Source organism: Sycon ciliatum, chromosome 4, assembly GCF_964019385.1.
Source record: "Sycon ciliatum chromosome 4, ocSycCili1.1, whole genome shotgun sequence".
Taxonomy (NCBI): Eukaryota; Metazoa; Porifera; class Calcarea; order Leucosolenida; family Sycettidae; genus Sycon; species Sycon ciliatum.
Window position 1 is genome coordinate 32,322,664 of NC_088646.1, and position 21,826 is coordinate 32,344,489.

Genomic DNA, 21,826 nt, shown 5'->3' on the forward strand with positions numbered 1-21,826 from the left:
GGCGGTTGATTTTGGCAAAAGGCAGCATTGCTCGAAATGCTTGAAAGAGGTGTTTCAGGCACCTGTTCTCTGGAGCTCTTCAGCAGCACTTCAATCAGAATGGGTAAATAAAAAGTAGCAGAAAGAAAACCTATCACACAGCAGCTTCTTGTACGAACACATCATTATACATGTACATGACGAGATTTCATAATCACAAGAGAAAGGTTAGCGGGTGAGGGCAGTTTGATTTCAACACCAGAGCACGATCAGATTTGTGTTTTTCGACATCAGTATGTGGCAAATGGTAGCGGTAGCGGATGAATCTGGCAGCTGTGTGTGCGTGTGTGGACAAACATGATGAGTCCACGAGTGAGTATTATTCGAAGAGTGTGAGTGCTACTTCAAGTGCAACATTTTCTTTCTGCCCGGGAAATATACTAGTAGTTATTATGTCCTTTCAAGCTCCTCACAGTATCCTTCCAGACACCATTATCAATTGGAAGCTGCAGCACTGTGTCGTCTAGTCCCACAGCCGTGACTTCCAGTAAACGGATCAAATACGTTTGTTGTACATACAAGTCCAAAACAAGTAGCAGTGGATGTGTGAGCTGTCCTTTTGTTTTGTTTTTAATACCTATGTCCAGCATAAGCGAATGTGTGGGCTGAGCAAGTGTCTTCGACACTTGCTTGGCTGCCGCGGCCGCGGGAATGCAAATAATAAGTGGATGTCTGTATGTCCACCGTATCGGGCCAGTTCCATAGCTTGTTAAGAACACGGCACTATGCCAGCCATACCGGTATTACAGGCACCCCAGTAACACATAGGCTTGCGAAGCAGCAAGGTCGATAGCAGCTTCCGCATATACTCGTAGCCGCGTCGCTTTGCTTCTGACCTGGCTTAGCGATCAGCTTCACACTGAGTGTGTTCAGGGTCCGTGCAGCAGTCGGTTGGAGATTGCGGCCAATCGAGTAGCAGTGACTTGCTGCTGCTGCAGGCTGGGCAAGGACCAGTTGAAGAGGCATGTTGGCTGTGACGGTCTGTTACACGCCAAGTGCTACCGGCCATGTATCCGTACAACGCAACAGTGCACAGCACACGTGCATGCAGGCTCATGCCAGTGCTGATGCAGCTCCACAGTGCACAGCACACGTGCATGCAGGCTCATGCAAGCGCTAATGCGACCCAGCGTTTGTGCCTCGCTCGTTGGCCTGTACAACGTTGGCAGCCGGCAGAGAGCGCAGCGAAGAGCCGGCATGGTAGCAGATTACATAGAACGACACAAGCAGCAAGAAGGAAACGAGCGTGATGACCATGCACAGCGTCCGCGAAATGGTGAAGTCATAGTCCGTACAGTCAAACACATTTCCCCATTCCGTCTCGGTCATGTTCATCTGCACAGTCAAAGCAAGCAAACCACACAAGAACAATAGAAATAGACCTAGTTGAACTTTTACCAGGATTACATTGACATGGGAAGAGGGTGAGACCAAACACTGAGAATGCTAACAGTAGACTGCGATAGATTCAAGGCCGTGAATCCTGGATCACTGCGGTGTTGTTGCAAGGCTTTGAAGCTGTACATGATTGTACATACCTGGTCCTGGATGTCCAGGCATATCAAGCTGTACATGATTGTACATACCTGGTCCTGGATGTCCAGGCATATCAAGCTGTTATCGCGCATATAGTAGTAATGGCTCTGCAGAGCTGTGTACTGCCCGCGACAAGACGTGCAGGCTGACAAGTTGCCGTACAGCTTGGACGGCTTGGGCTGGCCACTTTCCACATTGCCGCCGTCGTCGCCTCCGCCGCTGCCATCGTACTCCGCGCCCTCGGCGAAGAAAACTGGCAGTGGCGTGACAGGCACATGGGGCTTGCCAGTTTTGTTAGAGTGCTTAAAATCGTTCCAGCTCTACATGGGACACATGCATACACCAGGGGAAGTAGTTGTGAGAAAAGTCAGTCTTAGAAGTAGGTGAACCACACCATAATCAAATAGAAGAAATCACATGGGAACGAGTTATGAAGCAACTATCCACGACTGTAACAAGATAATGAGCAGTCAGAAAGTGCGATAACAGGGCACAAAACCGTCTTCTTCTATTTCAATTATATTTCTTGCCTCAGTATCCAAGTTAAATTTGCACACCATAATAATTCTGTTATACTGACACACAGGAGTATTAAACAAATAAATAATAATACACACGAGTACATAACTCTGCTGGCGACTTTGTCAGAGCCTTCTCCGGATCAAAGGATACACGGATACAGCGAATTGCCCAGTTTAAAAACAAACTGCCGGGCACGGAACGTGCATGAAGCTTGAGGATGGATATTTCCCACACTATTCTGCTGACCCCTGGTGACATTGCCAGTGATGATAACAGTCCCTACCTCTATGTACTTCAGAAAGCACCCTCTGGTTTCATTGAGAAGATGGTAGAACTCGACAACGGCCTTGGTGATGTTGCCATCCTCGAAGCACACTGTGACAGGCCAAGCCAAAACAAAGGCGGGGAAAGAGTTGCAACACTACTGCCAGTGGACCGTGGTTGAAGTAAAACATCACCCACTATACATCTATGCTAGGTGCACTGCGATGATGGACACAAGTAAAACTAAGTACCAAGTTCTGCTGCAACATCACAAGTACATTCCTAGAAATGCAATCATATGAATCCAGGGTGAAGTGAAGGACCCGACATATGCCTCCTGGCCTTTTCAAAAGCATTAATTCCTCTGCACCTCCGCAGCAAAGTTATGACATGACAATCTGTCTTCAGCAGCATTCTTCCCTGTCTCCCTGCACTTGAACTCTCCACAAGAAACCGAAGCCATTGAATGCCTTGCAGTTGAAAGTATGTGCTCCAGTATAGCAAGCACTATGAGAGCAGTGAGTCCCAGTGGTGGCAGCCAATGTTTCTTCAGACTTTTTCCCATTTCCACCCCGGCCAGCTACGAATATAATACAGATACACGCAGCACAGTAGCAGTAGGACCGTACCAGCACATCTGGCGTCAGACCATAGCGATTTGGTATACGCGTTCATGCGGTCCAAGACTTGAACCCTATCTGACTCCAGCAACACCGTCTCACAGCCTGTGAACGCAAGCAAGCGTATGCATAATATGTACACAGAGTAAGATCAGGTGCACAGATGCGAAACTGAGGGTACTCGATATCAAACATGCAGCAATGGCACACACACACACACACACACACACACACACACACACACACACACACACACACACACACACACACACACACACACACACACACACACACACACACACACATCATCATCATCGAGGAATGGACAGCTGCAAAATTCGTTGTTACACCGAGTTTCATGCAAAAGCGGCACTCACCAGACGACTTCAAATATGTACACACACATATACAAGTATACCACGTGGGAGCAACACAAAATTCCCCATACACACTTACATGCACACACTAACTCATTTTATCACAGCAAAATAAAATAATTGGTGCACTTCTCAAAGTTTGGTTGTTATCTGGCACAACACGTACCATTATTTTCACACATCATGAGCAAGCCACCACACACATCATGGGCAAGCCACCAAGACGGATCACAAACTATGTGGTGATCAATACTGAGAATTGGATTATGACACTTTCTCTTCCGCCAAGTGAATCAATAAGACCAAAACACAGGTTTTACTGTCTTCTATTACCACATTCTATTCTCATTTTGGTCTGCTCGAAGGCTATCAAATCACACCGTATACATACTGGAGTCGTGAGTGATGTTGTCGAAGGCGTTCATCACTGCAAAGTACGCTGGTGAACACGCTTCGCACAGGCACACTGGCTTGGCCCTGACAAGACTGCAGCCAATGAAGGCCTGCAAAAACAGGAGCAAACGAAAAAGGGGCAATGCCGACAGGATGGTTCACTGCTATGACGCAGATATGCTCCGTGGCAGAATATATTTCATGATGCCAACTATCAGCATCTATGTAAACTTGGGGGGGGGGGGGGGGGCATAAAACGTCACAAAATTGATTACAAATCGAGGCTATGTCGGACTGGCAACATAATAATCCGCAGCCTAAAATAAAATAATTCCTGAAGCTGCGCAAAAGACGCTGCATAGTAGCGTCTAGTGTGGACAGGGTCCACAGCGCTTCTGCCGGCATATGTCACATGACAGATCACGTGAGTGGCCAAGAAGTGTAGGTCACATGATGTCAGCCCCAGTTCTTATCCAGCGATGCGTATGTATGTACAATTAGACCTCTGTAAGATGTGTCCGCTGTCCGTATTGCAAAGACGTTTCCATCGGTTCGAATCAGGGTGTTGTATATAATATGTTTTTAAACTCTCTGTTTTAAATAACATGTATGATAATCTAGGTAAAGGCCAAGCACAGTGAGTACCCTGATGTGGCAGCTCTCTCTCTCTCTCTCTCTCTCTCTCTCTCTCTCTCTCTCTCTCTCTCTCTCTCTCTCTCTCTCTCTCTCTCTCTCTCTCTCTCTCACTCACTCTCTTTCATTCTTTCTCTCTCTCTCTCTCTCTCTCTCTCTCTCTCTCTCTCTCTCTCTCTCTCTCTCTCACACACACACACACACACACACTCTTTCGCTCGCTCTCTCACTCTTTTTCTCTCTCTCTCTCTCTCTCATGCTCTCTCTCTCTCTCTCTCTCTCTCTCTCTCTCTCTCTCTCTCTCTCTCTCTCTCTCTCTCTCTCTCTCTCTCTCTCTCTCTCTCTCTCTCTGTGTCTCTCTCTCTCATTCCTGAGCTATACCCCAAAGTGGTGATAAAGGTTACCTCATCAAGTGATGTAGCACATCTAGCATAGCCAGGGTCGGCGACCGTTATTACGTATAGGCATGTGTACGGGGCAAGTGTTGTTCGCATGTACTACATGACCGTATGATCATGTCCCAGTTTGAACCCACAGCATACTTCTTGAAGAAAATGCATTTCTGTTATAACGAACTTCGGCTATAAAGAACTAATTCTCCTGCACAATGGTGTTCATAATATCCGGATTCGACTGTAACTGATCAAGTTATTTCTATGATGAATTATAAAATTTATAACTTCTAACGCTATACCTAGATTGCAAGAGAGCACTGGCAGAAGAAATGCCCCGCACATGATTTAGTATTTTTGTTGTACTAACCACATTTGACCAATGGTGGCATGGTGCATGCATTATTGTATTTACCTCAGCGTACTGTCCATAATCCACGAGCAGTTTATGGCAGGGCCTTGAGAAACTGACATCCGTCATGCCGGCGGTCGTCACGCTAGAATAGGTCTCTGTCAGCTGCGTTAGCTCCACTTGAATGTCGAACTCAGAAACTGTTGCTTCATCGGTCACTTTCTTTTCGGGCAGTCGAAATCCATGCGCATCGCACATCAGCTGATCGCCGAGGGGAACTGGATGTACCCCCGAGCATGGTGCTCCTAGAAACACCGAGGTCAGAGCCAAAGAGATTACTATTCCAAACTCCATTGTGCTCAAACCCTGGCCTGGTCGGTAGGATTGGTACCGAGCTGTTCTCTCAATGTCCGTCACTACACAAAACGCATACCGGTAACATGTGAAGTAAACAGTGACAGAGTATTACAAAAAGCGGCATTACAAAAATAAGCCAATGTCGCAATGAGTAGGTCTACGCGGTATACCATGGTATACGGGAAAGGAACGACACACTTTGTCATATCGCCGCCAATGCCATGCAAGCGCTAGCGCCGCTAGCGCTTGCATGCATAGCATTAGCAGCCCTGGTTTTCCACACATAAAATCGATGCGCAAATCGATGACTATAACCATGGTAACGTCGCATTGACCCAGCTACATCGAGCCTGGCCACATACTACTACAGTGGTCCCTCTATAATCCGGCACCATTTGTGCCACGAAAATCTGCTGGATTAGGGAGGGTGCTGGATTAACAAATCTGATTTACTGCTGCAATTATGTGCATGAAGAGGACATTTGGCTACTGAAAATTGTGCTGGTTTATCGAGGGTGCTGGATTATAAAGTGCCGGATTAGAGAGGGACGACTGTACTACTACATGTAGTACTAGTCTACAGTACTCAGGACAGTAGTAGATCTACTGAGTACTCGAGTCTAGGACTACCTTCTACTGAGTAGATCTACTGTGTACCCGCTAGCTCGCTCGGGGATCGGAATCGGCGACGACGACGACGAGGCGGATTGGTAGCCGGCTAGCCGGCGCCGGCGTCACAATCATAATCGGACCGTGATATACGTACATAAAAATTACTAATGACGTCATATGACATACTTCTCCGGCAGTCCGGTTACCTAGCTCCGGTACCGCGCGTCGGGTAATCATGGGGACTCGTTTCCCATCAATTTTTTTTAGTGCACTGCATGCATGCAATGCCAATAATATTTATTATTATTTTGTCCGGTGACAGTGTCTCGTGTCTCATAATCATATCGGTGGATCATCCATCCTGCCTCGGCATTGACTGACCTGTTGTTAGCAAACACTTGAACAGCAGAGATATACCCGCTATAAACGATCCGTTGGTCCGTTTGGCTGTGTCAACTGAACCACCGGCGAGCGGCTGGCGCTGACGGTAATCCAGGAAACCCATGGACACATACGTTTTACCAGAGAGTAAGTGACCTAGTCCTAGGGGTGTGACAGCACTACCCATGCGGACCTTCTAGTAAGTAATTAGTTTCCTGAAGCACCTAGCGGCGGTAGGAGTATGCCTCTAACGGACTTCGACTACACCTTCAAGGTTCTGATTGTCGGTAACTCGGGAGTGGGCAAAAGCACTATACTGGAGCGCTTCATTGGAGGCGATTTCAGGGAGAACCTTCCAAAGACGATAGGTAAGAGCAAGTGCAAGAGCAAATGGAATGGCCATAGCTCGCACTTGTGTATTATAATCAGTCTACATTTTCCCTTTTCATTCCCTCAAACTGATGCATGTACCTATGATCATTACAGTCATTCATAAGGTTGAGGGATTGAAATGGAATGACATTGCAATGATAATTATTATATTTTGTTTGACTTCACCTCACAAGTTTCCATCACCATATAAGAGTCGTACTGTAACTCAGTTGGTTGGAGCGTTGCTCGTGAATAGCGACACCCATAGTTCGAGTTCCGGTGATGACTGATGATATTTCTTTCTTTCGTACCCGACTTCCAAGTGATGAGTTTCGGAGAGAATAGAGCAAGCAATAGGTAGCTGGCCAATTTCCTAGAACTTCTCCTTATCAGGCACATCAGCACATCAGCACTGTCTTCCCCTCACCATCCCTGCATACTATAGTACCTGTAATCAATGGGTGTGCATGCATGGTGGCATCTTCCGTATCGGACTGATGCATCAGCTTGGGCATCACACATAGTCGATGACGCAATAATATCTTGCTGGATTGAATCTCGAGTTTTGCCCCCCCCCCCTCCCTCAGCCCTGGACACCTTAGGCAATTTCAGGCGGAGGAAGTGTTTACTTACAATGCCTATACTATGCAGGGTGTCCAGGTATTAGCTGTTCTGTCCGGCTGTGGACTGCACTTGCATCACAAGGAGAAGGCCTTAAGGGTGAGGGTGTGATGTGTTCTTTTGTTTCTGTCCTGCAACTCCACTGGGCAGGTGTGGACTTCAAGACCAAGACTCTCAAAGTAGATGGATCCCGTGCCAAGCTACAGCTGTGGTGGGTAGCAATGTAGTGCAGAACTGCAGCAAGTGTGCAGTAATTTTAGGTGCCCGGCGACTGCATCATAGTAAATGGACCATGAGCATTCACGATAGGTATTCCTAGGCCCGAGAACCATGCTTAGATACTAGTGTACTATATATAGACGTACACATGCAGCAGCACCGGGACACCATCTACTAGTGTCCGCATGAATAATCGATTTCCGCTGCACCACGAGATGGCCGGAAAACACGAATACCGGTACACGGATTTGACTGTGCATTCATTGCGCTGCACAAATGTTTTTAGCACATTGCTGATTGTGTGGGGCCGATTGTACAGATAGAGATAGGCTAATGTCTGACGTACACAACTGCGTAGTCAAGCATCTCTTCTGATTGTCTGCGGCAATGCTATGCTTTTCCTCACAGGGATACGGCTGGACAGGAGCGATTCCGAACCATCACAAACACGTTTTACCGTGGAGCAGTGGTACGTAGATGCATGGATGCAGTGAATGGGATTTCGGTCTTTGACCACTTGGTGGTGGGTCTGATCTACTCACCTCCCACCGTTTAGGCGCTGCATCTGCGCCTTGATCCTAGAGGGTGCTGGCGTTCCCACGGCGGATGCGGAAAACTCGACTTCCAGCCGAGTCTCACGCGAACCGTGAATTTTTTTCTTTTTTTAGTGGTACGTAGCCGGTAGTGTGACTACGCTATGAGTGTAATCTGAACTGTTCCCCATGGCTGACATGGCACTAGTATCACCTGTATCACCTGTACCAGTGAATTGTACCTGTGCTTTAGCCTAATGCATTTGTTGGTGTCCTAGTCCGTCCCGGTAGCAGCACTGTGTGCTCGTTCGGTAGGTCGTAGGCATTTGAATTCCTTTTAAAGCTGTCGATACAGTGTTTAGCAACATAGCTACATCTATGTCTGGACTGCATACCATGAAGATGAATTGATGCCGTGCTGGGCCGTGGTGCATTTCACAGAACACAATACAGAACTGTGCAACTGTGTACAGTAAGTATCGTTTATAAAGTGACCGGATATAATGATATACCGGTTATAGTGATAGAACACGTCAAAATCAAAATCAAATCAGAAAAAATACAGCTAAAATATCACTATATACACTATTATCGGCTATACCGATATATCGCTTATTGTGATGGACTTCAGGAAGCAAACCATATCAAATGTACAGGAAAATATCGCATATAATGATCAAGAGTGATGATCACAAAACAATTGTTTTTTCAATAAAGTTCACTTCTTCCAAAAACTGATCCAGTGTTGCCTGGTTGCATCTGGCAGCAGACGTGGCTGAGAGAAAATTCTCAATTTTAGACAGGTGTCCCTGTATGCTGTGGTCACGAATGTCACTCGACGTACTCATGATCTCTTTTTGCACCAACCCATTATTTTACCTGCACACACATGTCCGTTTCTGGCTGTGCTACCCCTCGCAATGTGCTCCCTTTGTATGCTCTTGTCCGTTTCTGTATGCACATGTCCTTTTCTGGCTGCGCTACCCCTCGCTCCCTTTGTATGGTCTTGTCCTTTTCTGTATCTTTCTGCATGCTCTTGTCTGTTTCTGGCTGTGTTGCCTCTCACACAGTCCGCGGAGCATGCATGCACTTTCAGCATGCTTTTTCCAGCGTGTACGCATCATTTCATGTGCAGTCATGTGCCATGTGTCGGTCAAACATGCGAATCGGCTATAGTGATGCACCGGATATAGTGATACATTTTCGAAAATCAAAGGGGCACGTTATATCCGATATTTACTGTAGTTCTGTTCAACTGTGTGCCGGCCATGGGCTTCAATTGGCTACTGAGTGTTCACGTTGGAGTTGATCAGTATGACCATGTCATAGCTGGTACCTTGCAACAGAATTATAACATGCATGTATGACTCATATCTAGTGTTAGGAAGTAGTAGAAATGTATCATCATGTTTCTGCTCGCGGTTATGCTGTGTGCCCGCAGGGTGTTGTCATAGTGTTTGACGTCAGCGATTCCACCTCGTATGCGGATGTAATGAGATGGGTGGAGAACGTTAGATCCGTAAGCAAATCAACAGCGTGAAAATCAACATCAGTTGTGGATTCGTATCTCACATTGACCGTGGTGTCTGTAGCACCCATGGCGAGTCCTTGAAAATGTCCAACGGCCTGGTGAAGTTCCGCATACAGTGCAGCTTTATCGGTGATATTTTTTGCAGATTGTTCTCGTTGTTTCATGAATCAAAAATGGGCCTTGATTCTTGAGCGATGTCGCCAGTCGAATGTATGCAATGCATGTCCCCTATAGGGCTTCTGTTCTCTCATCTTTTCTCTGTGTGCTCTGGTGTGGAGAACTGCTTGATGGTAACTGTGACTTGTTGTCACTACCTGCAGGAATTCCTGGACGCCGAGCTGCCAGTTATATATGTGGTAGGTAACAAGTGTGACCTGGAGGAAGGCCGCACGATAAGCAACAAAGACGCACGCAAGGTAAGCAGTATGGCAAGTGGCAATGGCTGAAGGACTATGATTCTTAAGTGCGACTTCTTGGTGGAGGAATGGTGGCACTGGGAGCGACACTGACCATAGAGTCTACTGGGAATCATGATATACACTGTAGTACAATCTGTAGTACAGTCTTGTTCCTTGTTGAACATCCAGGCACGTAGCGCGTGTATAGTCAGCGTAGTCCGATCACCACACCAGAAAATGGCCGTCATAGGTACTGCGTAGTCAAAATAGGCAAACTGGTGGCTATGAGGTTGCCGATGGTACATAGTCACCACGCCACAGATGCACGGTATGATACATGGTCACCACACTACAGATTTGTGAGCTAGCTACGCCCCTGAACATCTGATATTTGGCTAGCTGCCGGATCATCCTCTCCTTGTGTGTCCATTGGGGCTGGGGGAAGGAGAGGCAGAGGCGACATGCGTTCGCCTCACGAATGGAAATCAAACTTATATTTTTCCCTGTTTCCAGCCATCGGACCTCGTTTAGTCATCTTCTCTGTTAATATTGTTGTTGGTGATGGTGCTGCTTCTGTTGCTGGTGCTGCTGTTGCTGGCGGTGGTGGTGGTGCTGCTGCTGGTGGTGCTTCTTTTGCTGGTGCTGGCGGTGGTGTTGCTGCTGCTGCTGCTGCTATCTCATTGTTGTCATCGCTGCTCCTGGTCCAGTTTGCTTCCCAGCGTGGTTTCTCATTCATGGATATCAGTGCTCGTTCAGGGAGCAATATAGAAGAGGTAGGGCCGCAGCATTTATGCTGAAACAATGTTATGTGTAAGTGCTTTTTCTTAAAGGGGAAGTTAAGGCAAAAATTAAAATTTCACCAGTTGTAGTCTTCGGGGTGCTGAGTCGAATGGTCTTGGTCCGAGAAAGCTGAGACGCTCCCTTCCTACTTGAATCCCAATTGAACTCGCGCACTTCCACCGAAACTGGGTGACTGCGCCCTGCTAGATGGGGATTTGTATGCAAAATGTCACTAAAAGCGCCATTTCGTTCTTATAAAAGCACGGATGACCGCGATTGGCCCATATGTTGTAGTCTTTTGGACACTGAGTCGACTGGTTTTGGTCCGAAAAGGCTGCGATGCAGCGTTCCTCCTTTATTCCCAATCGAACATGGTTGAAGAAGCGGTCACGTGCTCCTGGGTGCCCAAATCACCTGGTCACCACGCCAGCAGGCGACAACTTTCACACCAAGGTTCAACTCGAGTGACAGGACTGCACCCAAAAAAGGTCAAACAGGCTAGTCAGTTGTACCCTGCAGGCACGGTGACCAGGTGACTGGCGTATGCAGGAGCACGTGGCCGCTTGTTCAACCATGTTCGATTGGGAATAAAGGAGGAACGCTGCATCGCAGCCTTTTCGGACCAAAACCAGTCGACTCAGCGTCCAAAAGAGTACAACATATGGGCCAATCGCGGTCATCCGTGCTTTTATAAGAACGAAATGGCGCTTTTAGTGACATTTTGCATACAAATCCCCATCTAGTAGGGCGCAGTCACCCAGTTTCGGTGGAAGTGCGCGAGTTCGATTGGGATTCAAGTAGGAAGGGAGCGTCTCAGCTTCCTCGGACCACGACCATTCGACTCAGCACCCCGAAGACTACAACTGGTGAAATTTTAATTTTTGCCTTAACTTCCCCTTTTAAAAAATAATGTACATTATTGTTTTAAACCTGGCTGTGGTGTACGATGTTCTTAATGTTCCCTAGTAGGTCTAATGGACAACTGCATGTTATGACATTGGTTTTATATTGTAACTGTCTTTTCAAGCGTGTAACTTGGCTTTCTACAATTGTCGTTCTTGTGCAGCTTTTCCGTAGGTTAGCGGCTGACATACTTCAAGATAAGGTAAGCCATAACCTGCTTAGCTCATGCTGGCAACGTTGGCTCTTTTTATGGTCAATTATCGCGGGTTGAACTATCAGTGATGATCGGTACAGTGCTGGTCAAGGTTAAACCCTGTATCGTGACTAAGTTCGCACACTGCACCAGTACCCCAGCCTACGCAGCGTTCACATGTCTGGGTCTGCACAGCTATGCAACGCGCTATGTTGGCTCACATCAGCGGATTTCGTCGAGCAGCACTGTAGTTCGATTCCTGGATGTTGCATTCCGTACCGGTACTCGCCTTTTCTGTTGGGGAATATCACTCTGTCAGGCTTCATCAAAACAGTGTAGATGGTGTATGTGTGCCGGAATAAAACGTCTGACCAGTTACAGCTATACCGGGTGCAACAGAACAGGGTCACCGCTCCGGGCTAGCATGTTTCTATTTCGAGATTCCACCGTTGTCGTTCTTGCATTGTGCTTGTACATTGACATGGTATGAGAACACAGGAGTGAACTATTCGATGATAACAAGCTGGTGTGCTTAAATCTTTGGCTCCCGCCTGCGCGTTCTTATTAAATGTTAGTTACTGTCTAGCGTAGGTGTTCTCCGGTACTCTGTGTTACTGTATGCTAAAAGAAAATGTGTGTGTGTGTGTGTGTGTGTGTGTGTGTGTGTGTGTGTGTGTGTGTGTGTGTGCGTGCGTGTGCGTGCGTGCGTGCGTGTGTGTGTGTGTGCGTGCGTGCGTGCGTGCGTGCGTGCGTGCGTGCGTGCGTGTGTGTCCCATATGGTGCAGTGGTATGTGCAGTCGATTTCCAATCGAGAGATTGCGGGTTCAATTCCCGACGATTATGGTCGCACACGTCTTTCTTCTCTTTCTCATTCTCCTAGCTCTTCTTTCATGCTCCTGGGTGGTTACCAACAGCCAGTGTATGCCGGAGTATGTCGTGTGGCGTGTGTGTGTAAAAAAAAAAGAATAAAAAAATGGAAAAAATGGAAAATAGGGATTCACTGGCCAGAAAAAGCCGCTTCAATCAGCTGTGTGGTGGATACCAGACTAAAATTAGTGGCGGTCAATTCATCAGCCTTGCAAGCTGTTGAATGGTGTAATCCCAGCACAAGCTGCTGTCTAACATAGCTGTTCGCTATCATCGCTTCCGCGATGGGCAGGTCTGAGGTCTGAGGTGTGTGTGTGTGTATGTGTGTGTGTGTGCCAGCTAGTTCGGTTGGTGGGTACACTTATGCCTGATTGTGTTGGGTATGTTGCCAATGGGCTCGGCGGCTTGAAGGTGTAATGTTGTACCTGCCACCTTTGTGGGTTCCAGGGTTCAGATACTTTCTATTCGAAGTTTACATACCTGTTAACCATGGACTTCTTCTGGCTAGATTAACTCTTGTGTAATCAATGGTGCTAGTGAAGCTTATATCAGATCCACTCTGATTTAGCCACCCACACTAGTAGCAAGTATTACCTTCACTGGGGGCAGGGGTAACTGCAGTTGGATCCCTGGACGGATACCCTGATGCCGTCAATCCTTTTTCTGCACATTGTCCTCGCCCACTTACTGAGGTGTGGTGAGCCCATAAGTGGGATCACTTTCAAGTCCACCCAGAGTTTTGGGGATTTCAGGGGGTGTCGGCCGTTGGGCGGTTCAATAACCAATTGAGTCATCTTTCCAAGATTCCTTTTGAGTCTCTCTTCCCTCTCTCGAGGAGACCCACGTGACCAATTTTGGCAGTGAGCAACAAGTACAAGTGTGTGTGTGTGTATGTGTGTGTGGGTGTGTGTGCGTGGGTGTTTCTCCCTCTCCTGTTGCGTGTTTCTCTTTCTGTGTACCCCGGCGCCTATCCACATTGTATCTATCTATTCTATCCATCCACTGTTCCTGTACATGTGTTATGTACCTGTGTCTATATGGGTGCTGCAGCAACTGCTCACCCGCAGTACCATGCTATCTGAGACCGTCAAGCTATCATCTCACAGCTACGACACACATAGCAGCTTCTATGGCGAGAGACAAGCAAAAGGAGGGTGCTGCAAGACATCATAAGCGTTACGGCTTGTTCCTAAACAATCGACATTGAGAAACCCACACTGTACGCTGAATGCATCAGGCACGCTTACCGCAGCATATCGCACCCTAGAAGCATGCAGGGGGTTATACGTAAGTGTGCCAATTTGTTTATGCGCACACTATATCCATGTTGCCAGAGCTGTTCTCAGGTCGTTGCCTTCCCTCACTGCATCATTCTCCAGTCATCTCTGTGTCTGCTCACAGAATTGATGCACTGCGTTAGGGCAGCATGTTGTAGCCCTTTGCCCGTGTCACAAAGCCACTACACACTTCAGCAAAACAAGTCAGCGGCTTGGAGCCAGGTTCATATCATGGCATCTCTTGCCATTGCGTATTATATTTTGACTTCAGATTGTAATAGAATATTTTGCAGCTAGAGAATCTGTGCTGGCCACAATTTTTTTTAAATTCCTCAACAATTCATTTTACCAATTCAAATTCTCATCAAGCCTATATCATACAAGTTATTATCACTAAAACTTGCATTGCTGCATTCTATTCATTATATATCTGACTACATAATATGACGACTAATGGTCATTATGAAACTGTCAAATTTAAGCCGTACGTGTTAGCATAACTTCTAAATATGACTCTATTCGCAATGGTTGCACGAGCTTCTCAGGCTGGGGATTTGCAATGTTTTTCACGATCACACTTCAAAGGTTTCTGTTCTATTCAATTCTATTCATAAATTTAGAATGTTTCCGAGTCTTTCAATGTGAGCGCATGCTGCGTGGCCTAGGCTAGAACTCCGCCGTCCGTGCTCTCCATCTCCATCAAATCCAGCAGTGAAGGAGTAATGTCAATGTGCCTGTGGAAGAAGAACGCAGGCCACACACAGCACAGCATGGGTTACTTGTAAAAATGTGTACGGTGGCGACTGTGACCTTAATTTCTAGTTTGAGGAACCTCTCAGGTGGATGTTCCTGCTGTTGTGTGACAACAAGGGGCACTACTTGTATCACAAAACACAATAGGGGATTCTCCAGGACCACTGAGCTAGAGATGTGATAATTGGTTTGAACATTGTAACATGTGATACACAGTGACTAGTTAGTTATGTCCACTTGAACACCGCATCATTAAATTTTTCGTTCTCATGCACACATCATAGTAATAGTTGATCCTGAATGCGCTATTGTTCGCAATCTCTCTCTCTCTCTCTCTCTCTCTCTCTCTCTCTCTCTCTCTCTCTCTCTCTCTCTCTCTCTCTCCCCCCCCCCTCTATCTATCTATCTATCTTTCTCTCTCCTCTTCCACAAAGGAAACTTACTCCGTTCCTCCAGTAGTAGCCCTGTCGTCGGTGTCCGCACCTTGATCAACACCTTCAGGTGATCTCACCTGCCAACTTGTCCTGTGAGAAACGATACGGTAACATAGAGCTATTCCGTCATGCAGTTACTCGTGGTCATAGGCGAGAGTTCATTTCTGAACGTACTAAGGTAGATAATGCACAGCTCAAGTTCAGCCATAATATTATTGTATTGGTATTGTGCTTGACAGAATGCAAATGAACAGCATATAAATGCACAACTTTTAATAGAATCAGGTGATAAGGTGCTAATTTCCCTGACAGTGGAATACGGGTGCTCGACCAAATCAATCAATCCACATTTACTACGCGTAACAGGGGTGTCAAACATGCTACGGTCACTGCAGTACTGACTGTACAACTATTTGCCCCACATACCCCGTGAATCAATAAAAAATGCATTTGTTTGGGCTTTAAATTTCGAGATTTTTCAGCAGAACCCCACCCTCCCAACAACAACAATTAATTGAATCGCAGATTCCTGACCAGGCCACCCTAAATTACCTTCCGACGCCCCTGTGTAATGTTCATTAGATATGGTAGGGTGGATGCAGAGCTCCACAAAATAGAACCATTGATAATATACAACCTCCATGCATCAGCACTTACGAGCTTGATCGCCGCATTGGTAGCTGACTCAAATTCTCATTGACAGGAAGGCCTAGAAGGGAGTGTCTGCAAGAACACAACATTATGTTCAGTGGTAAGAGAAGTTGCAGAACGTAGTAGAAGTCCCCAAAGGAGGATCATGTTTTTCAATGATCCTCCTTTGGAGACTTGTACAGTGCATCGCACAACTTATGACTGGGTTGGAGTGGAGAGACGGTCTTTATGGCTAACAGCTGCTTGCGTGAGCAGAGGAGATGTCCTATGTCATTGCTATGACAGACGAACAGTTCAAGTAACATGTTATATGAGCACGAAGCATTTCCATCGTACCTGTCCCCCCCCCCCCCCCAATTGCACAGTCCTGTCAGTAGCTGATACTTGATAGCAGAGAGACCACCATTCAGTACACGTAACCCCGTTTGTAGAGGATTGACCAACATCATTGTGTGTTCCTCACCTTTTTTGTGTAGTGATAAATACGGGGTTTTCCTTCATCCTGATAAAAAACCCAGATAATGGAGCAGAACAAAATTTGTATACATTATGAGTTATCGGGGTTCAAGGCTAGTGAGAGCCACCCGTTCCTGAGCCCATACTAGAAGTGCATCAGCAGCGCTGTTTCACATGGGCAAGATAATGACAGTCATTATCTGTTGCAGGGGCTCCATTTTTTTCCCTTTAAAACTTCCGTACTGGGGCTACAGTTGGGGGAGGGGGCTTCGCCATGGCTTTACTCCTGTACGTGCCTTCTGTAGGTTACCAGTTGGTGACATGATGTGTTGGAGGCACATTGTTTGCAATCCCTTTGTGCATTGGAGCCTTTTGGCTTTTTTAAAAGATTTCTGCTCGGAGAGTTGAACAACGACTGGGAGGCATAGAAGTGCACGGGGCGGCTCCCAATAGTCTCTTTGGACGTTCCCCTAAAAAACTCCTTTTAAAAAAAGTAATGCATGGTTTTACGTACTCTTCTGGTAGTGCCGGGGGCTGTGTCTGTTGACGGGGCAGTATGTACTGCCTGACCAGTATGTAGACAATCAGTGCGGCACACACAATGCACAGGATTGTCACTGCTGCTATGTAGCCTTCGTTTGACGCGGATGATGATGGTGTTGATTCTGGACCTACGACATGTGGGAGAAATGAGCCAGGGTAGTCACGTGCATGCACACACACACACACACACACACACACACACACACACACACACACACACACACACACACACATGCACATACACACACAAACGCACCATACAGGCCAATATTGTTGCTGTAAAGTGTTGATAACACCAGAGGCTAGTCTGCACTGCATCATCAGTAGCGGTAGGAAGCTATGACATGCTGACCATCAAAATTATTACAGCTTCCACAGATCAAGTTTGATATACAGTGAATGTAGCATCCAACACGGTCACAGCCGCCATGCCCTCTTCCGCCCATCAATATGGATAAGTTGTATGCATAATTATACAGAACAGGTACATATGCCAACAGTATACCGGCATTCTAACTTCAAGCAACCATCCAAAGCAACGGGCCCAGACGGGATACCAGCTCAAGTCTTGAAGCATTGTTCCATTGAACTGTCATCCATTGTCGCGCAATTGTTCTCGCTTTGTTATCGCCATGGTGTCCAACCAACAATCTGGAAGCTAGCACACGTTGTCCCTGTCTACAAGAAGGCCGTGCGGTCAGCACCAGCCAACTATCGCCCAGTCTCTCTCTTATCCGTTCTATCCAAGGTCATGGAGGCTATTGTCAACAGTCAAACCACCAACTACTTGGAGAGACACTCCGTACTTCCTGACACCCAGTATGGTTTCCGTCCGAACCGGGGCACTGCTGATGTCCTCACGGCGCTGCACAATGAATGGGTCCGCACAGTTGCTGCTGGGGGCCATGCCCAGGTGATAGCAGTGGATATCGCCGGTGCATTTGACCGTGTGTCACATGCAGGGGTGATCCACAAGGCAGCACAAAAGGCCTTGGAGGGAAATTATTGCAGTGGCTCACGAATTACCTCTCGAATCGCCAGCTCAAAGTGGTTATACACGGGCAAGCATCAACACCGCTTGCAATCACAGCTGGTGTGCCACAAGGTAGCATACTTGGCCCCACGCTCTTCCTCCTTTACGTCTGTGACATCGACCAGTGCCTAACACCAGGCACTAAGCTGAGCACGTACGCCGATGATACTACACTGTACCATCTCGTGCTACCAACTGACGACCCTGCAAACCCCGGACACAGGCTCCAGGGGGCCCTCGACCGCCTCGATCTGTGGGGAGAATCGTGGCGCATCCGCTTCGAACCACAGAAATCGCAGCAACTGGTGATCAGCACGAGATCAGAAACCCCAGCGCTGGACCCTGTAACGTTTGGAGGTACCCCAGTTGCAAAGACTGAGACCCTTAAACTCCTGGGAGTCTCATTTGATGCCAAGCTGTCATTCCGCAACCACCTCCACAATGTCGCAGTCCGTGCAAGCCAACGACTGGGCTTTCTCCGACGAGCTGCCCACGTCCTGCCTCGGGGCGGCCGCCTGGCAATGTACAAAGGTTTCGTACGCCCAGTCCTGGAGTATGCCCCATTGGTCTGGATGGGCGCCTGCCAGACCCATCTCGATCACCTAGATCGAGTCCAGAGGAGGGCTCTGGACATCATCGGCCCAGGCACCCTCCTGGACTCCCTCAGTCTACGCCGCTCGGTTGCTGGCCTCACGTACCTGTACAAGCTACGCTCCACTGATGGCCCAGCGCAACTCACCGCAATGCTTCCACCTCCGGAACCGCCACGGCCTCACCCCAAGACTAGACGGCAGCTCGACGCCAGCCGCCACCCTGCCTACCTGAAGCTTGACCTCCCACACAGTGCCCCTAACTACATCCGCCGGTCATTTCCCTTCTGCCTCGTGGAAGTGTGGAACAACCTCCCAGCAGAGATGCTCGCCAACCTCCAGGTTAAGAAAATGCGGGCGTTCAAAGTGAATGTCCACAGGCACTTGCGCCACAAGCACTGGCTTTGGGCAACGGACAACAACTAGCGCCACCGATAATTCTCTCTCTCTTTCTCTTTCTCTCTCTCTCCCTCTCTCTCTCTCTTCTCTCTCTCTCTCTCTATCTATCTCTATCTCTCTCTCTCTCTTCTCTCTCTCTCTTCTCTCTCTCTTCTCTCTCTCTCTCTCTCTCTCTCTCTCTTTTCTCTCTCTCTCTCTCTCTCTCTCTCTCTCTCTCTCTCTCTCTCTCTCTCTCTCTCTCTCTCTCTCTCTCTCTCTCTCTCTCTCTCTCTCTGTGTCAGGGACCTATGTAAGCTGAAGCATGATCAACCTATATTATTTGCATTTGTGTTTTTTCTGATCTTCTCTTTCTCATTTCTGTTGCATTCTCAGATGCTCCCATAAGTCTATCATTCATAGTATGCCCCCTTGGCCCGCACAGTCCATGTCGATTCCGAGACCGAAATGGTCGGAGGAGTGCACTGCGCCTGACCAGCACAGCTCTTGTAGCACCTACTACTCCTTTGTTGTCTTTGTCTCTTTTATTAACCCTATTACTTTGTAGGGATGTGCACATAGTATATAAAAAATATAAAAAAAATAAAAAAGCAGTAGCTGTCGCTGACTTACCATCTCTGGGCGTTGAACCAGTGTCCAGGGCCAATGGATCTGGAGAACATATTGAGAAGCAATAGAAGCAATCATTCCCACCTACTGCGGCTTACACTAAGCAACCAAAATGTTTCGCTGAGAATCAAGAACAAATTGGCTTCTTGCAGTGGCTGAAAGATTCAGGTTCGGAACACTGCTAGATCTTTGAGAAAACAACACTATTTCAATTGTAGGCACTGTATGTATAGGCGAGTTCACTGAAGTAACCTCAAGCAATCGCCTGCATCTCCTTTTCACTCGACCACCATTATGCATGACTGTTGCCGGGAGTGTACCGCCGATCGAACCAATTTTAGTTAGTGAGAGTATGTGGGGGGCATTCAACTCAAGGCCAAGGGTGTCAGGATAACCGCTGAACATTATTTTCAATGACTTTTCACGAATGATCCATATGCACAGAGAGCAGCTGTAGAAAGTAATCAATTACAGCACAAACCTTGTCTTTGTGGACATGAACACCATTCGTCCAGAATGATACGGTCCACAGCAATGTCTCCCTGGAAGCCATTACCGCGGACACCAGTGAACACAACCTGCACACACAAACGATGATGAAGTGAGATATCATCAGAAAAATCACCAGCATCCAGATTTTTTCAATATTGTTGTCTGCTGATCGCCTACGGTGCATGAAACTCGGAGTCACAACGAATTTTTCATCCTCTTCTACTTGTTGAAAGTAGCTCTGCCCTTGGGCATTAAGCACTCTCTTGGACAGCCTGGAACCTTTCTGTTTTCAAAATCAAGGAGGTTCAGCAAGAGATATCAGCAATGAGATTCGACACAGGCCCGCTGGAACCGGTCCGGTTGGTCAGGTTCTTACCGGACCAACTTTTTGGCCACCAACAGTGTTTACAACTGTGGAGGGCATGTGTATCCACCAGATCGATACACAAAGTGTATGAAAGGCCACAATACTACCGGGCCAATCAAAAACTGCTTCCGGCGGTCCTGCGACAATAGCAGCTTGCCCAAAACCATGTGAAGTGGGCAATCTGTGAGCTTCAGTTTGTGTTTTGAAAAGTGTTACCACCTCGTGTACTATGCGCCGTGGATGAACAGCAGGGATGGACGAGGAAGAAGGAGAGAGGCTAGAGTACACTGCCCTTATCTATGCATCGCAGTACCCCCCCCCCCCTCCATCGCCACCATTACCACCGCAGAAATGCAGTGAACGTATCGAGTGGACATACGTACTCTAAACTGCGTCACGTGTTGCGGGATGTCCAGGTTGCCCGACTGTCTCCAGCCACTTGCACTAGTGGAGATGTTGCCCAGCACGATCGTCTTGTTCCAATCATCATTGGCGCGCACTCCGACCAGTAGATAGCCTACGTCCTGACCAAATATGTGAAAGCCGAACGACACCTTGCAGGAGAGAGCTTGCGTTTTCCTGGTCAGGATCGGCGATAGCAGGGTGGCTTGATCCCCGGCTGCACCATAGCTTGCATCAATGTACAGATAGTAGCCTGAATACCCAGAGGATACAAACCGAACAACTTACTTAAAACAAAACACGATTACATTTGTACCCCCCCCCCCCTTACAGGTGACATAATAAGGAAATGTGCCACGAAACTTATATTTCCACTGCCTGAGAATAGCTTTGCTGTGTGTCCTGCAATCTCCCCTGGGATCATGGATCCAGTGTGAAGTGTGCAAGTATGAACCAGCAGGTGTGACGCTGCTTCGCTCCTTTGTACTGTGCATGCACTGCTTACCCTTTCCATCGACGGATGTTAGATCTCCATCGGGTCCGGTCTGCTGCGATGGCGTCGACCCTTGCCAGCGCTGCCACTTGAAGGAAGGACCGCCGACCGAGTCCTTGGCCTGTTTCGGGAACGCATTGTACCATCCGTCCCAGCCACCGTCAAAGCCTATGTTGCGTTTGCACTCTGTACAAGAAGTATGGAACGGAGTAATTTCAATCATGTTTTATAGCAGTGGATCGGTTCGCGCACAGTATGATACTACAGTACTCTTTCTGCACACATATCATGGCTCATATCATGGCTGAATTCAGACTAGTTCACTTGAGCACTGAGCTATGCCTAATACTGGACCATAGTCCTGACAAACAGCAAGTCAGATACCGCTTAGTCAAATACAAGGTCCATGCCTGTGTGCAGGTACGATCTTACATG

General features: G+C 47.5%; 3 protein-coding genes across 4 annotated transcripts; 1 reads left to right on the plus strand and 2 right to left on the minus strand.

Annotated features, from left to right (window-relative positions):
• Positions 1–33: 33 nt before the first annotated feature.
• On the minus strand, positions 34–5,632 carry LOC135815701 (uncharacterized). Of its 2 annotated transcripts, none has more exons than XM_065329028.1 (6): positions 5,192–5,632; positions 3,750–3,861; positions 2,991–3,086; positions 2,381–2,472; positions 1,578–1,895; positions 34–1,374 (listed from the first exon to the last, which is right to left on the minus strand). In XM_065329028.1, the coding sequence occupies exons 1-6, from the start codon at positions 5,480–5,482 to the stop codon at positions 1,156–1,158; spliced, it is 1,128 nt and encodes a 375-aa protein (XP_065185100.1). In that variant the 5' UTR covers positions 5,483–5,632; the 3' UTR covers positions 34–1,155. The 2 variants fall into 2 exon arrangements, with proteins under 2 accessions (XP_065185100.1, XP_065185101.1); XM_065329029.1 differs by having other exon boundaries at positions 1,626–1,895; positions 5,192–5,627.
• A 769-nt stretch (positions 5,633–6,401) lies between these two features.
• On the plus strand, positions 6,402–14,803 carry LOC135815707 (ras-related protein Rab-13-like). The gene is made up of 8 exons (XM_065329037.1): positions 6,402–6,846; positions 7,622–7,682; positions 8,099–8,159; positions 9,665–9,742; positions 10,075–10,170; positions 10,860–10,925; positions 11,999–12,037; positions 13,946–14,803. Exons 1-8 carry the CDS (start codon positions 6,720–6,722, stop codon positions 14,066–14,068), a joined length of 651 nt encoding a protein of 216 aa, XP_065185109.1. The 5' UTR covers positions 6,402–6,719; the 3' UTR covers positions 14,069–14,803.
• LOC135815704 (MAM and LDL-receptor class A domain-containing protein 2-like) lies at positions 14,396–21,577 on the minus strand (the record flags this gene model as incomplete). The annotated part of the gene is given in 9 exon segments (XM_065329033.1): positions 14,396–14,906; positions 15,369–15,449; positions 16,017–16,082; positions 16,474–16,512; positions 16,981–17,137; positions 19,641–19,679; positions 20,119–20,215; positions 20,880–21,151; positions 21,404–21,577. Coding segments are annotated over 9 exon segments (998 nt in total), but the record flags the coding sequence as incomplete, so codon positions are not given.
• Positions 21,578–21,826: the final 249 nt, after the last annotated feature.

Excerpts from the sequence above, each read along its gene's own strand:
- LOC135815707 (XM_065329037.1), top strand. The coding sequence starts at position 6,720 with ATGCCTCTAACGGACTTCGACTACACCTTCAAGGTTCTGATTGTCGGT. Across the intron at positions 9,743-10,074 it reads GGGTGGAGAACGTTAGATCC|GAATTCCTGGACGCCGAGCT; the intron begins GTAAGCAAATCA and ends CACTACCTGCAG. Across the intron at positions 12,038-13,945 it reads CTGACATACTTCAAGATAAG|CAACTGCTCACCCGCAGTAC; the intron begins GTAAGCCATAAC and ends TGGGTGCTGCAG.
- LOC135815701 (XM_065329028.1), bottom strand. The coding sequence starts at position 5,482 with ATGGAGTTTGGAATAGTAATCTCTTTGGCTCTGACCTCGGTGTTTCTA. Across the intron at positions 2,473-2,990 it reads GTCTGACGCCAGATGTGCTG|TGTGCTTCGAGGATGGCAAC; the intron begins GTACGGTCCTAC and ends GGCCTGTCACAG. Across the intron at positions 1,375-1,577 it reads GCCTGGACATCCAGGACCAG|ATGAACATGACCGAGACGGA; the intron begins GTATGTACAATC and ends TTGACTGTGCAG.